Here is a 12848-nt window from a genome sequence, read left to right as displayed (position 1 = left end):
ATAGATACCCAGCAGCTGGCTTTATGTTAAGATAAGTCCGAGTCTTCGTCGTGTTGTGAACAGTGCTCGCCCGAACCGTCTTGTAAATAAATGAAATGGACGAGTGGGGACAATTGCTTCATGTTCTTTCCTTTGTTTTGCCCTATGCTCAATCTTGAGACTAAGTGTATGTCATGCAAACTTTGTCTGATTTTTTGTCCACTGTTCTTAACGTCAACAACATAATGGTCAAGAATTTTTTTGTTTGAAAACTCGGTTGTGATAATTGACGCTGTTGGTGTCATAATTAAGCTTGGTTACGTTTGCCTAGTTGTTAATTCCTGTGTAAATATACTACATTTAGACTAACACACTCTTTCAGCGTGAAGGGTGTCCCTCCACGTTTCGTAGTTATTTATTTTATGAAACATTGTAACTCCCGCGTGTACCTTCCATATCATATTCCGTGTAAAATTTTCTGTTAAAAACAATTTTTACTTATCCTAAAATGTTTGTGGTCTGATCGGAAAGGCTTTGGAAATAACGACGCTCTAGAATTTAGCTCTCTAAAAATTATAATTGTGGCATTTCATGGCTTTAGACCATCCGTACATTTGTTAAAGAGTCAACATGTTCCCTCAAAAATGGATGCCGTGTGCTATCACGTGTATGTGTGTACAAACTCGAAAATAAATGCGATACTGCAAACGTCTGCTCGTCTCATGTGACTTCCCTTCGTCCGTGACGAACATTGTCACCACAGAAAGGGGAGGAAAACAATGAGTCACTGTGTGCCGGCACAGAGACCCTCTCTAGCACAGCAGGCACCGGAACCGGACTTGTTTTGTGTTCGGACCCGAAAAGGAAGAGGTACGGATCCAGGATTTTCAGGGGTAAAGCAGTGCTTTTTGCCTACTCACGGGGCGACGTAGTGCTGGTTGCCGGCCTTCCAGGCGTCTTGCCTAGCATCTAAAGAGGGTCCAAGTATCCCGCCCCCTTTTCTTATCTCGGGATCCCCCCGAAACGCAAAGGATCATTTGTGAGACAAAGTTATTATTGCATATTGCAAGCCACGATGAGTTATCTAGTGATCCACGGGCCCGAAAAGTGGTCACTTCTCGCGATCTTCCAGAACTCCCCTTACAAGCATAAAAATCCCCCCCTCCCTCCCCCCCCAAAAAAAATCACGACTTGTGCCTTTTGTGCACACTGGTTTGAACTGAAGGCAGCGGGCTTTGAGCAACACGATTATATACGATTAGAGGGATTAGAGAGGCGAGCGGCAGCCGCCGCCACGTGTATTTTTCATACGACACTCTGCCGCGGGGAGTAGCGGGGAGTATCGACTCGACACTAGAACCGTTCAATCGTTTTCATACGGTACGGTAGTTCTTATGCATGAACTGTCTATTCCGTGAAGTTTTCCTTATAATTTACGCCTTTAGGATAGTATGTGGCATTTGGTTATTTTGCAGTTGTTAAGTGACAGGGAACATTTTCATTGAATACCGATCTGTTCATGATCTAACCTAAGTTTCCAACTGGGATGTAAACAACGATCATTAACTATTTGTTTTCGTGTTGTGTGATCTTTGGATGACGCTCAAGAAATCATGGAATCTGAATATTCTTCACGAGTATTTTCCGTTAGTGAAATGATAATCGAGGTAATCTCTGTGACTAAATCCATGCCTTTCTCCACCCATGCCTTTCTGAACCATCGGATTTGTTTTTCATGAAATTTATTATTACAATTATTATTGAGCGAGAGGCCTTTATTTTCCAGGTTGAAGATGGGCCAGAAAGTACATTAAATAGTAGTTTAGATCCTAAGCGACCGTCCGTTGTCGTACTGTGTCCAAGAATGTTTTGTCGGATGGCTCAAAAAATTGCCAAAACAAGGATGCTATTCTCACTAGTATGAATGATGCTGCCATTGAAGAAGAAGATTGTGATATCATATTTGAAGAGTGTACAGTTCCAATGGACACTGAGAACTCTGGACGAGACGAAAAGGAGGGAAGCGCCACATCCGACCCACTCAAGCCCAATATAAAATTAAAGAAAACTCAAGTTTCAAAAACCAGCACATGCATTAAGGCTGTTGAGCCTGGGAACATAAGAGCTTCTAAGGAGAAGAATAATGTTCAAAAGAGACAATTGAGTCAGTTTCAAGAAATGAAGAGATGAATATAAACATTTCTGAACTAAATCCTTCTACTCTTCAGGATGAAGGTGACGCTTCATTCTCACATTCCATCGAGCAGTCTAAAGTCTCAAAGCGAACTAGAAAACCCACTCAGGTAAGGACAAATTTTGGCAGTGCACCATCCTTTTCAAAATGTGTTCTCCTCCTCTGTCTGTAAGAGTTGCCATCCATCAAATTTACTCATTGATCAAATTTCTATACTTCTTTGAACATTTTTGGAGGGAAACAAATTATCACCTCAAGAACAGGACATTATGTAGTTTCTGCAGGCATATGAGGAATGAATAAGAAAGGGAAGGATGCCTCAAACCTTTTAATTAATTAGAATTTTTATTCACAGTTTACAAAAATTTAACAGAAATTTTGGAATTTGAGGGGGAAAAGTTCATTATTTATACAATCTTTATCGCCTGCTTTTACTTTTGTATTCAGGAGAAGGAGAAATGGAAGGAGGTCTCCGTTTCTGATGGCGTGTTGGGGATTGATATCTCGATTCGTGTCTATCACTTTCTTTTTTCCTCTGGTTAGGTTTGTTGGTATCCCTCTCTTTCCTTGACCTGTAGTCAGTTCGACTTTCTCTCTCACGATGCTTTATTTGATCTGCAATGAAAGGTGGTGGACTCTAACACTCATTCAAACAGTTAAAACAATAAAATCCATTTTAGGTAATTTGCAAGTATTACCTGATTCACGTGAAGTATTAGGAGCCAGGTCCATTTCATCATATGGGTCAGGTGAAGCCTCTCTTTGTTTCTGAAATACTTTGTTGCCTTTCTTCTCAGGGGATTGAGCAGGTCTCTGTCTGTCCTTTTCCCTTTTCGAAAACTTTTTATCAGATTTATCATGAGATTTATTTAAGTAATCATTTTCATCTCTACCATCACGTTCTCTTTTTGGTGATCGGCTTCTATTTTTCTTTTCGTAACGATCAGTTTGTCTTTCTCTCAACTGAAGTTGGGAGTTATTTTCCTGCCTTGTGTGCCATTTCTCACGTAGAGGTGATGATCTGCTTCTGCTGTATTTGCCATGAGAATCTTGTCTGTCCTCTCCTTGATGTTGAGAATGTCTTCCTTCTTTATCAATCTGCATTTTCTTATATGGAGAGGGTGATTGACTTGTGTTATCTCTGTCATGTTGTCCATTTTGTCTTCCTCTTGATTGTGGTTGGGCATACTTGTCTTCCTTTATGTCTGATTTCCTGTGAGGAGATTGCGGTTTGCCGTTCTTGTCCCGCTGTTTAACACCTTCCTTTTCCCCTTCATCTCTTGTTTCCATTCTCCTATGAGCCGAAGCTCTCTTGATACTTTTATCAAATGTCTCTTCTTCGCCCAGAGAGTGTTCCTTTTCTTTCTTTTTTTCCCTTTCACTTCTAGCTTGCTGTTGCAAACCTGAATCTTTAGTAGATTGCTTCTTGTGTTTTGATTTCTCCTTCTTTTTTGATTTTCCTTTTGAATCTCCTTCCGAATCACTGCTGCTGCTGTCACTACTGCTGCTGCTGTCACTGCTGCTGCTGCTGCTGCTACTTGAGGAACTGGAACTGCTAGAGCTGCTGCTGCTTGAGTCACTCGAGTCGGAATCACTGTCTGAATCACTCTCTCCTTCAGATTTCTTCTTTTTGTTGGCTGCAGTTGGTTTGATGCCCCTGAAACAAGACAGATGAGTACAAGGTACATCCCTATACCAGGTTGTTCAGTTCAAACTTGCAATTTTCTAAGGGTGCTGTCCCCCCACTCACTCACAACTCCTTGCGAGTGTTGCGGCCATGCTTGGGGCTGGGGGGCAAGCATGCTAACAAAAATGCTCTGCTGAACTGAATCATCTGGTATTCTGTTCAACTGAGAAATGTTTTTGGCAAAACTGTACTTACAGTGCCTCCATCTGGGCTTGTTCTTCTTTCATTTTCATCCTTTTGTTTAGCTGAGAAGTCCGAGATGTACGATGTACATACTTTCTCTTGTTTTTACATTCATATGTCCAATGGCCGAACTCCAAACATTTTTGACACCGAACTCCTTGAGGATACGGATTTCTATACAATAACATAGATAAGAAATTGTTAGGAATATTTTAGCACAATAAATCCACTGTAAGAATCTACAATGTTACAACATATATCAAATATCAATTCTTTAAATATTATAACACCTACAAGGTTTTTGTTATATTTTTTCACTTTAATTTCCATTGAAAACCTGAAGTTTGGTGCTGAAGTTCAGAGCTCCATACATAACCTACGTAGTTGTTGTTAACTCAGAAAGCGAACTTACTCTTTTTTTCCAATCGCACCGGACACAGCTCCTTTGGCCATTGATAACATTTTGTCACAGGATCAAAAGAAACAAATAAAAGAACGTTTTCTTTGCGTAGTCAGTCGGCTCAGTTCTAACCTAAACTGTCTGACGCCAACATCGCCCTGCGCCTTCCTTCCTTCCCTTCCCTTCGCCTTTGCCTTCTGCTGCGCGTCTGGTCACGTTTTGCCAACAGTGTAACATGTTTCAACTTTTTATTTCCAATTTTTTTGTGCTGGTTTTGGATTGATTTTTGTTTGCTTGCCCTAAAAATATTCTTTGACCAGTTATTTAACGTACTGTCAGATGTGAAAGAAAGTATTTGGCGTTGTAGCAGGGAATGGGTCTGTGAGGATAGAGATGGGGGGATGGTGAACCTGGTGAACCGTGTGGGCGGTTGTTTTTGAACTAAACTGTCTGATGATGTGATACCTGTGATGCCAAAGAATTATTGATTGTATATGTTGTTACAGAAAATGGCTGAGTACATTTGCAGGCTTTGCGAGCTTAACTCTTACAACCTAATAAAAATATTTAGCGCACAAGGAAATCAGTTGAAGTTAGCTGACAAGATTCACTTCCACTTGGCCATTAAGGTAAGCCTCCTTTGATGATATCCTTTTAGCTTGAGAGTGCTTTTATTGTTGTTGGTTTTAATTACCCATTGCTTTACCTCCTTTAAAAAAAAAACAGGTGACACGCACTGATAAACTGCCTTTGGCCATATGTGCCCTATGTGTTAATGCTTTAAATGTCTGCAATGATCTTTACCAAAAAAGTCTCAGTGCCGATAGTAACTTGCGCAAGATTTTCCTGAATGAAAATCAAACCACAGTAATTTTCTTTTCTCTTAATTTGTGGTTTTAGTAGCAAGGATCATTGTATCTGATTTTGAATTGTTCTCATTTTCAGCTTCAGTCTGTAGAGTCTCTAGAAAAACTACAGCCAAAGACATTTAGCAATGCCATTCCTTCTTCAAGCAAAGATTCTGACCTAAGTATGCTAAATTTTTTACGGCACAACAGCTTATGATTGTTTTCCGCTAGTGTGTTTTCCTCATTTCATTTTAATGTTATCTCTTTCAGGTGAAACACAAATCATAGATGCTCCATTAGTACAAAGTAATTTGCCTGTTCCTAAAAGTAAGAGTAAAGGGAATAAGAAAGCTAGCTCTGAAACTAAAGCAGCCGAAATCCCTGCACATTCTAAGGAAAAAATTAAAAAACCTGAGCTGCCAAAAATATTAGTAAGTAACTTTTTCCAAGAAGTCAAGACGTTGTATGCAAATTGTCATACTGTCATTTTATTGTACTTTCTATTTTTTTACATTCTATTTAAAGTGCATGGCTGTCTTGTTTGTTACATAGGATAACAGCGGTGATTCAGTCGAAGCTGATGCGGCCACAGTACTTTCTGAAGATGAAGAAGAAAATTTATGGGGCCAGGATGATGACGAAAATAACAGTACAAAAGAGTCTACTTACACATGTGACTTATGTCCAGAAGTTTTCGGAAAACGTGCAGAACTCTCCATACACAGGTAAATATATTTTGTCAATTTTTTTGAAGGAAACTATTGTTTCAATCTATCACTTAATAACAAAAATTACTTGCAGGAAAACTCATCCCCCTGAGGAAAGGTTAAGATGCCACTGTGGAAAAGTTATGCCAAATGATGGAAGTTTTCAAACTCATCAGAAGACGCATACATTCACTGCACATCCATGCCACATATGTGGTAAAATTCTAGCAAGTACCTCTGGATTGCGAGCTCACATACTAGCCCATGGAAACCCAAAGTTCTGTTGTGAGATTTGTGGAAAGTCAACTCATACTTTGTAAGTTATGATTTGGATCCATTATTATGATATGATTAATATGATAATGATCCACTAATTAAGATGGACTCATAAAAGACAAACTTTAGCTTGTCAGTCTTGATTATTTACACAACTCTTCATTAAATTCTTGTAATTTATTCCATTGTTATCTTCCACTTCAGAGCTAAGCTTCAGTCACACAAGGCTTCACATTCTGATGAAAGACCTTTCTCATGTGAAGTATGTGGCCAATCATTTAAGCTAAAGTGTACTCTGAAGCAGCATGCTTTCACTCACAATGAAAGAAGACAGTTTGTTTGTGAAATCTGTGGACATGCTGTCAACCGACAAAGTCACCTAAAGAATCATATGAGATCACATCAAGCCAAAGATTACAAGTAAGAAAAGGTAATTTGTATGTATAATATGTTTCTTCCCATGCTTGACTTTTGTTATTTTTCTGCTTGCAGACTGAAGCTTTTACACTCATGCAGCAAATGTTCACTTAAGTTCAGTACCAAGAATATGTTAAAGAAGCACTGTTTCAGAGTCCATGGAGAAGGAGAATGGGGAGAGTTACCTGAATGCCCAATAGATTTAGTGTGTACTATTTGCAGCGTCAAGTTTCCAACCCCATCTGAGTATGGAGCACACATAAAAGCGTGTGCAAAAGGATATAAATGTGGGTTTTGTGACCGCGTTTTAGCCAGTCAGAGATCACTTCAAATTCATTTACGGGGTCATACAGGAGAGTGCCCATTTTCTTGCAAGTTTTGTGATAAATTGTTCAAATCTGAAATGTCTAGAGATTTGCATCAAAGGGTTCATACAGGAGAAAGGCCTTACCAGTGCCCAAAGTGTGACAAGGCTTTCAGATCCATTACAAATTTATATCAACACAAGGCAACCCATGATCCAGTCAGGAAATATTTATGTCCCCATTGTCAGTATAAGACCCATCGACCTGCAGCATTGAGGGTGCACCTCAGAGTTCATACAGGTGAAAAGCCGTACTCTTGTGATACTTGTGGAAAGTCCTATAAATCCTCTTGGGATTTGAAACTACACTCTGAAACTCACTTGGGAATTAGGCGACCAAGGCGAATTAGAGAAAAGCAGAAAACTAAAATTCAAAATTTAGTGCTGACAGAGTCCTCCGAAAGTGTAGACTTAATTGATGCTGCATGTGCTAATGAGAATGCTGTAAAGGCTCTTCTTCTTGCTGATAATGTATAATGCATGTCCGAGCATTTGATTTTCTCTTTTTAATTAATTAAAGTGAATCTAGCTTAGGGGAGATATCTGCTCCCAGCCTATATGGGTTTACTATCAGACAGCTGTTCATTGTCCTTTAATTTGTACATTTTTGTACAGCGTAGTTCTCTTTTGTTGATGTGTTTGTCAGACTTAAGTGAAAAATAAAACACGTTTAACAGTACATGTTTTATAATTAATTAACAAAACAGAATGCTTTCAAAAAGAGAGTTGAAGGAATTTCTTAGAAAAACGAATGTTTGAGGGCGTTTAAGGGTGAATCAAGAACTTCTGTACATCTACTACAAATGTCTGAGCCTTCGATTACGCCATAACGACGACAACGTACACACAAATGAATATTTTCAGGAGACAAGTGCACCTGAAACTCATCATCATCTGAAGATGAAGGCTCCATGACAACAGAACCAACTTGGAGTATTTCTGTCAGCTGTGAGCTATGTTTAGGCTGACCATCAAATAATGGCTGAAAACAACAATTATAAATCACGTTAAAAAAAAAAAACACACAAAAAAAAACATGGGTTAGTTGGACCTGATAAAAAATAAATTTCAGACTAACTGTCTACTAATACATACCTTCAAAACATTAAAATTTGTCTCAGAGCAATGAACAAGAGCACTCTGTAACCAGGTATTTTTACCTTCTGAGGTTTTGGTCACAGCACTTCTAAGGTCAAAAGCAGTTTTGGCGCAAGATTCCGTTGATGGCTTTAGCCAATCCATTTCAAGTTGTATGGGATTCTTTGAACGGTATTCAAAAAATCTTTTACCTATGAAAGAATTGCTTATGTTATTATCTGATCTATAAGCGTTCGAAACAAATAATGATTGTGTTACCTGCATGAATAGGGTGATATTTATATGTCTCTTCAACCAACAGTGGAGTTATTGGAGCCACCAGCTCCAGTAATGTCTCCAGAACATGATAAATTACATATTGACAAGCTCGTCTTCTTTCAGATTCAGCCATGTCGCAAAATAATCTATAACAAATCATGTTTATTTCTGAGAGCATTAATAGTGCATTGAAGTTAAACTGGTCATATCACAGAAATTCTTGAACAAACCTGTCTTTAGTTAGTGTGAAATAAAGATTTGAGACATCATTAACAACAAAATGATTGATGGTGGAACATACTAAGTTGTACCTATGAGTTGAATACAGCTCATTTACCTGAATTGCAAGCATATTTGTTAAAGAATGCAAAAAAATCTTCAGTTATTAGCTTAACATAGAAACTTACATCCTTTTTCAATGTTGTGATAGCATGAAGCATGTATTGGTCTAGGAGCCACAAACTTTGGCTTGATAAATTAACAGTACGTTCAACAGGAAAATCATTAAGCACTCCCAGTGCATATCTGAAAGTACCTCTTAATTTGTGAATTATGTCAGCTGATAACTTGATTAAACTCACACTGATGGGAATGTTGGCATGCTGAACACTGTGAGCTGCAGCCCACCACCTGAAATCACAACAATACCTTAGTTGGTGTTGACAATATAGTTTTACAAGGTGGAACATAATTGCACCTGCCTTAGAGAATCAACTCCAAACGCTGGTTCCTTTTGCAGATTTTTCCCTCCAGAAGTGATAATGCAGGGGTCTATTACATTACCAATGGATTTGGACATTTTAAGACCATTTTCATCAACTACAAAGCCATGAGTAAATATTTTTCTGCAACAAAATACCCATTCATTAAGCGACCTGAAAAATACAGATTAAGTACTAAACAACTTTTTCCAATTGAAGCTCACCGATATGGAGCTTTTCCAGTCAGAGCAACAGATGTTAACATGGATGACTGGAACCATCCAACAAGCTGGTCACTGCCTTCAAGATATAAGTCAGCAGTACGGCCCTCTAAAACAGCTGACCACGACAATCCACTATCAAACCAAATATCCAGTATGTCTGCACAGCGATCAACTTCAGATGCATCAATGCCTAATTTAGCTGCCAGAGATGGAGGACATATGTCCTCAATTGGAAGAGTCCACCAGAAGTCAGAGCCATGGTTCTTAACAAGGTTACAATAGTGGTCAATCAATTCTCTAAAAAAAGAAGAAAAAGCCAAGAAAAAAACAAAACAAACAGAATTAAATATTTGGTGAAGTTCACAAATTGCATTGATATGAATTATGCTTACTTTGAAATTATGGGCTTTTTACAATCTCGTTTGAAAAGTGCAGGAATGGGTACACCCCAAACTCTTTGTCTTGAGATGCACCAAAATGGTCTCTCTCTTACTAACTTTGAAATGGCTTTACTGTGACTGTGGTCAGGAGCATATTCTATGGTCTTCAAAGCTGCCTGCAACAGGGATTGAGAACAATACTGAGATGAAAAACATTAGTTTTGAAAGTAATCAGAAACAGGGGGAAAGGAAAACTTACAAGAGCATCCTCCTTCACAGCAGAACAATTAAAGAACCATTGTTCACTGGCAAGCATAAAGACTGGTTTGTTGGTTCGCCAGTCATAAGGATAGCTATGTACAAGCTCTTCAGTACAAATTATATCATTCTTCAACAAACCCATAACTGCATCAACACCATTCCCCATAATACTTTTGCCCACAAGGTCAGCTCCTGCAGTTTCAACATAGTTTCCTTCTTTGTCCACCAATGAAACCTATGAAGAACCAATCAGTAAATGACATTCTCATCTGCTTCAATAAAGAGAACTAGGGTGTAAAATTCAATTTTCACAAACCAGCTTAAGATCATTTTCAACAGCTACAATGTAATCTTCACGGCCATGAGATGGTGCACAGTGCACTAGTCCAGTGCCTTTCTCATCTGTCACGTGATCTGCATGTAAAAACTTGTGAACTTCTTGTCTAAAGAGTGGATGGCTATATGTTGCTCTCTTCAAACTTCGCCCTAAAATTGTACGAGGACAATAAAAAATATACATTCAATTTACAGTCTAAGATCATAAATAGTTACTTAGACTTTGAGCATTGAAACTGAAATTACCAGGAATATTTTGAACAGTCTTAATTTGTTTTGAAAGACTTGCTTCTAATACAGGCACTAGTTTTGTGGCTACAATATAATGACCATCTAGATTTTCTATGTTAACAATGCTGTAATCCATATCAGATTTATATGTCACAGCCTCATTGGCAGGAAGCGTCCATGGCGTTGTAGTCCATACTAGTGCATACAGATCACCTTCTAAGTCAACGTTAAAGGGCTTGGTGAGTAGTTTAACACGTACTGTAACACTTGTACTTTTATGTTCCTTATTGTATTGCAGTTCTGCCTCAGCCAATGCAGTCCTGAAAATATCAAGGAAAAATAAAATAAGCAACAGTCAACTTCTCTTTATCTTACGACTGGTGTATGAATCACTTCGAGGGAATATTCTAGTTACTTTGATGATGGAGACCAATAGATGGGTTTCATGTCCCTATAAACAAAACCCTGAAAAAAAATATTTTTTTAAAAAATGAAACTTGATGAATAAGGAAAGCAGTTGGGAAACCATTCAAAAATTACCATACTTTTTCATAGAGAGAATAAAATTGTTTCAATTGGTTCTGCACATAAGGCTTTGTGAAGGTGAAGTAGCATCCATTGTCCCAATCACCTAATATACCCCAGGATTGAAAAACTTTTTTTTGAGTTTCTATAGCATCTGATGCAAACAAACGAGCTGAAAACAAAGAAAAACAGGAAAAACATGGGTGGGTAAGATCTGAATCGCGGTTTTAAGGAGGTTTTGGCCTCTGTAATTTCACACCTATCTGTGCCAGTTAACTTCTGACCTGTTCTGCGGATGTCAACTGGATTCTCTATCTTTGAAGAGCCTTTCTGTGACAAAGCTTTGAGTTCAATCGGAAGTCCATGGCAATCCCATCCAGGCACATAATGTATACGACGGCCCTGAAGCAGCTCATTACGCATCACAATGTCTTTAAGAATCTGAGACAAAAAATGCAAACATGTTACAATAAGATAATCGAAAATTGATTAAATGAACAATATTGTTCCCTTATCCATTAACTATACCTTGTTAACAGCATGCCCTACGTGTGGAGCCCCATTCGCATATGGGGGTCCATCGTGGAGCACAAATTCTTCCCCTTTCAAATTATCACGTTGCCAATTGTAAAGACTGGAAAATCCGCAGTTCTAGAAAAAGAACGTCAGTCTAGAGCAAAGCAACTTAAAAATCAGTAGAACATCAAAGTACAGCAAGTCAACTTGATTTGTCTGAAAATACCTTCAAAATATCAGCATCATGTTTGGCCCTTTGCCGGGGATCTAACCAAAGAGGGAACTCAGTTTTCGGTAGAAGAACTGTAGACTTGAACTTGGCAGCGCCTTTCTTTTCACCTTTTTCTGGTGCTGTACTTAAACTTCTCTTTAAAGGTAAAATGCTTGCTATTCTCTTGTGAATATAAACTGTCCGGCCTAAAAAGCATCGTGAGTTTGGAACTTGACAAGCCATCAGAGCAGACATACTTGCTTCGGCGCTGGGAGGAAAAATAAACCGGATGAGGCCTCCCGCTAGCAGACGACACAATCAGTCTACTCAACTCTCGGACAATAAAAAAAATTACTTTCCGCTAACTAACTAATAATTTCTGAATGTTTCCATTGCACTAAGGCACGCGTATCTTTACTTTCAAGCATTTCTTGTTAAAATGTTTTAATACATGGGCAGAATAGACTATAAATCGATATGGTCGTTTGAAGTAGGTTGGTATTCCCATAAAGGACAAACCCAAACAAGCGCGCTAATTTGCGAATTCTCTATTCAGACAATGAATGAAGAAAGATGGATAGAAAAAGAAAGAGAGAAGGGAAGGGTTGGTTACAATTAAGACGAAAGTAAAAAGTATTAACTCTTTATTCAAGGAAAAGGAAAAAGAAACTAAAGAATAAAAGTGAAAAATAAAAATAGACTATTAATCAAATGCTGTCAGTTCAAAAGACAGACCAGAGCATATTGTCTAGCTAGCCAGATCATTACATTGATAAATACAAGAGCAAGGAGTTACATACATAGTGCAAAGTTACAGCAACAAACCAGAAGTTAATGTAAGATTCCAGCGGCAAGTATTTCCTGGCTATACTTTACAAACATTTGTTTACTAATGCAGGGAATACCCAATGTTTTGCTAAAGACTACAACATCGTCATAAGTCTTTCCTTCGCTAACAAAGAATTTGACAAAGCGCCTGTTCACCTCATAGTCAGGATCGTCATGTGGGTTGGAATCCGTGTCCCCTTCAGGACTTGATGTCACCTGACTCA

At 38.5% G+C, this 12848-nt stretch overlaps 3 protein-coding genes across 6 annotated transcripts; 1 reads left to right on the top strand and 2 right to left on the bottom strand.

Annotated features, from left to right (window-relative positions):
* Window positions 1-1201: 1201 nt before the first annotated feature.
* On the top strand, window positions 1202-7734 carry LOC117649781 (zinc finger protein 2 homolog). 3 transcript variants are annotated; one of them, XM_034392838.1, is made up of 11 exons: window positions 1202-1359; window positions 1455-1646; window positions 1766-2282; window positions 4950-5072; window positions 5170-5310; window positions 5389-5473; window positions 5562-5722; window positions 5844-6016; window positions 6093-6314; window positions 6479-6694; window positions 6767-7734. In XM_034392838.1, the coding sequence occupies exons 3-11, from the start codon at window positions 2166-2168 to the stop codon at window positions 7530-7532; spliced, it is 2004 nt and encodes a 667-aa protein (XP_034248729.1). In that variant the 5' UTR covers window positions 1202-1359; window positions 1455-1646; window positions 1766-2165; the 3' UTR covers window positions 7533-7734. The 3 variants fall into 3 exon arrangements, with proteins under 3 accessions (XP_034248729.1, XP_034248730.1, XP_034248728.1); XM_034392839.1 differs by having other exon boundaries at window positions 1238-1359; window positions 1430-1646; XM_034392837.1 differs by having other exon boundaries at window positions 1255-1646.
* Window positions 2497-4505, bottom strand: LOC117649783 (pre-mRNA-splicing factor CWC22 homolog). 2 transcript variants are annotated; one of them, XM_034392842.1, is made up of 4 exons: window positions 4456-4505; window positions 4056-4217; window positions 2872-3830; window positions 2497-2788 (listed from the first exon to the last, which is right to left on the bottom strand). In XM_034392842.1, the coding sequence occupies exons 1-4, from the start codon at window positions 4503-4505 to the stop codon at window positions 2592-2594; spliced, it is 1368 nt and encodes a 455-aa protein (XP_034248733.1). In that variant the 3' UTR covers window positions 2497-2591. The 2 variants fall into 2 exon arrangements, with proteins under 2 accessions (XP_034248733.1, XP_034248734.1); XM_034392843.1 differs by having other exon boundaries at window positions 4338-4466.
* LOC117649779 (isoleucine--tRNA ligase, mitochondrial) lies at window positions 7725-12090 on the bottom strand. Its single transcript, XM_034392831.1, has 16 exons — window positions 11812-12090; window positions 11598-11720; window positions 11354-11510; window positions 11090-11241; window positions 10960-11009; window positions 10560-10864; window positions 10294-10463; window positions 9976-10212; window positions 9729-9892; window positions 9337-9633; window positions 9113-9256; window positions 8819-9041; window positions 8642-8748; window positions 8412-8557; window positions 8151-8344; window positions 7725-8037 (listed from the first exon to the last, which is right to left on the bottom strand). The coding sequence occupies exons 1-16, from the start codon at window positions 12049-12051 to the stop codon at window positions 7795-7797; spliced, it is 2952 nt and encodes a 983-aa protein (XP_034248722.1). The 5' UTR covers window positions 12052-12090; the 3' UTR covers window positions 7725-7794.
* Window positions 12091-12848: the final 758 nt, after the last annotated feature.

Source organism: Thrips palmi, unplaced genomic scaffold (genome assembly GCF_012932325.1).
Source record: "Thrips palmi isolate BJ-2018 unplaced genomic scaffold, TpBJ-2018v1 HiC_scaffold_4, whole genome shotgun sequence".
Lineage (NCBI taxonomy): Eukaryota > Metazoa > Arthropoda > Insecta > Thysanoptera > Thripidae > Thrips > Thrips palmi.
The sequence above is the reverse complement of the archived record's forward strand: the minus strand, read 5'-3'. Positions and strand labels throughout refer to the sequence as shown.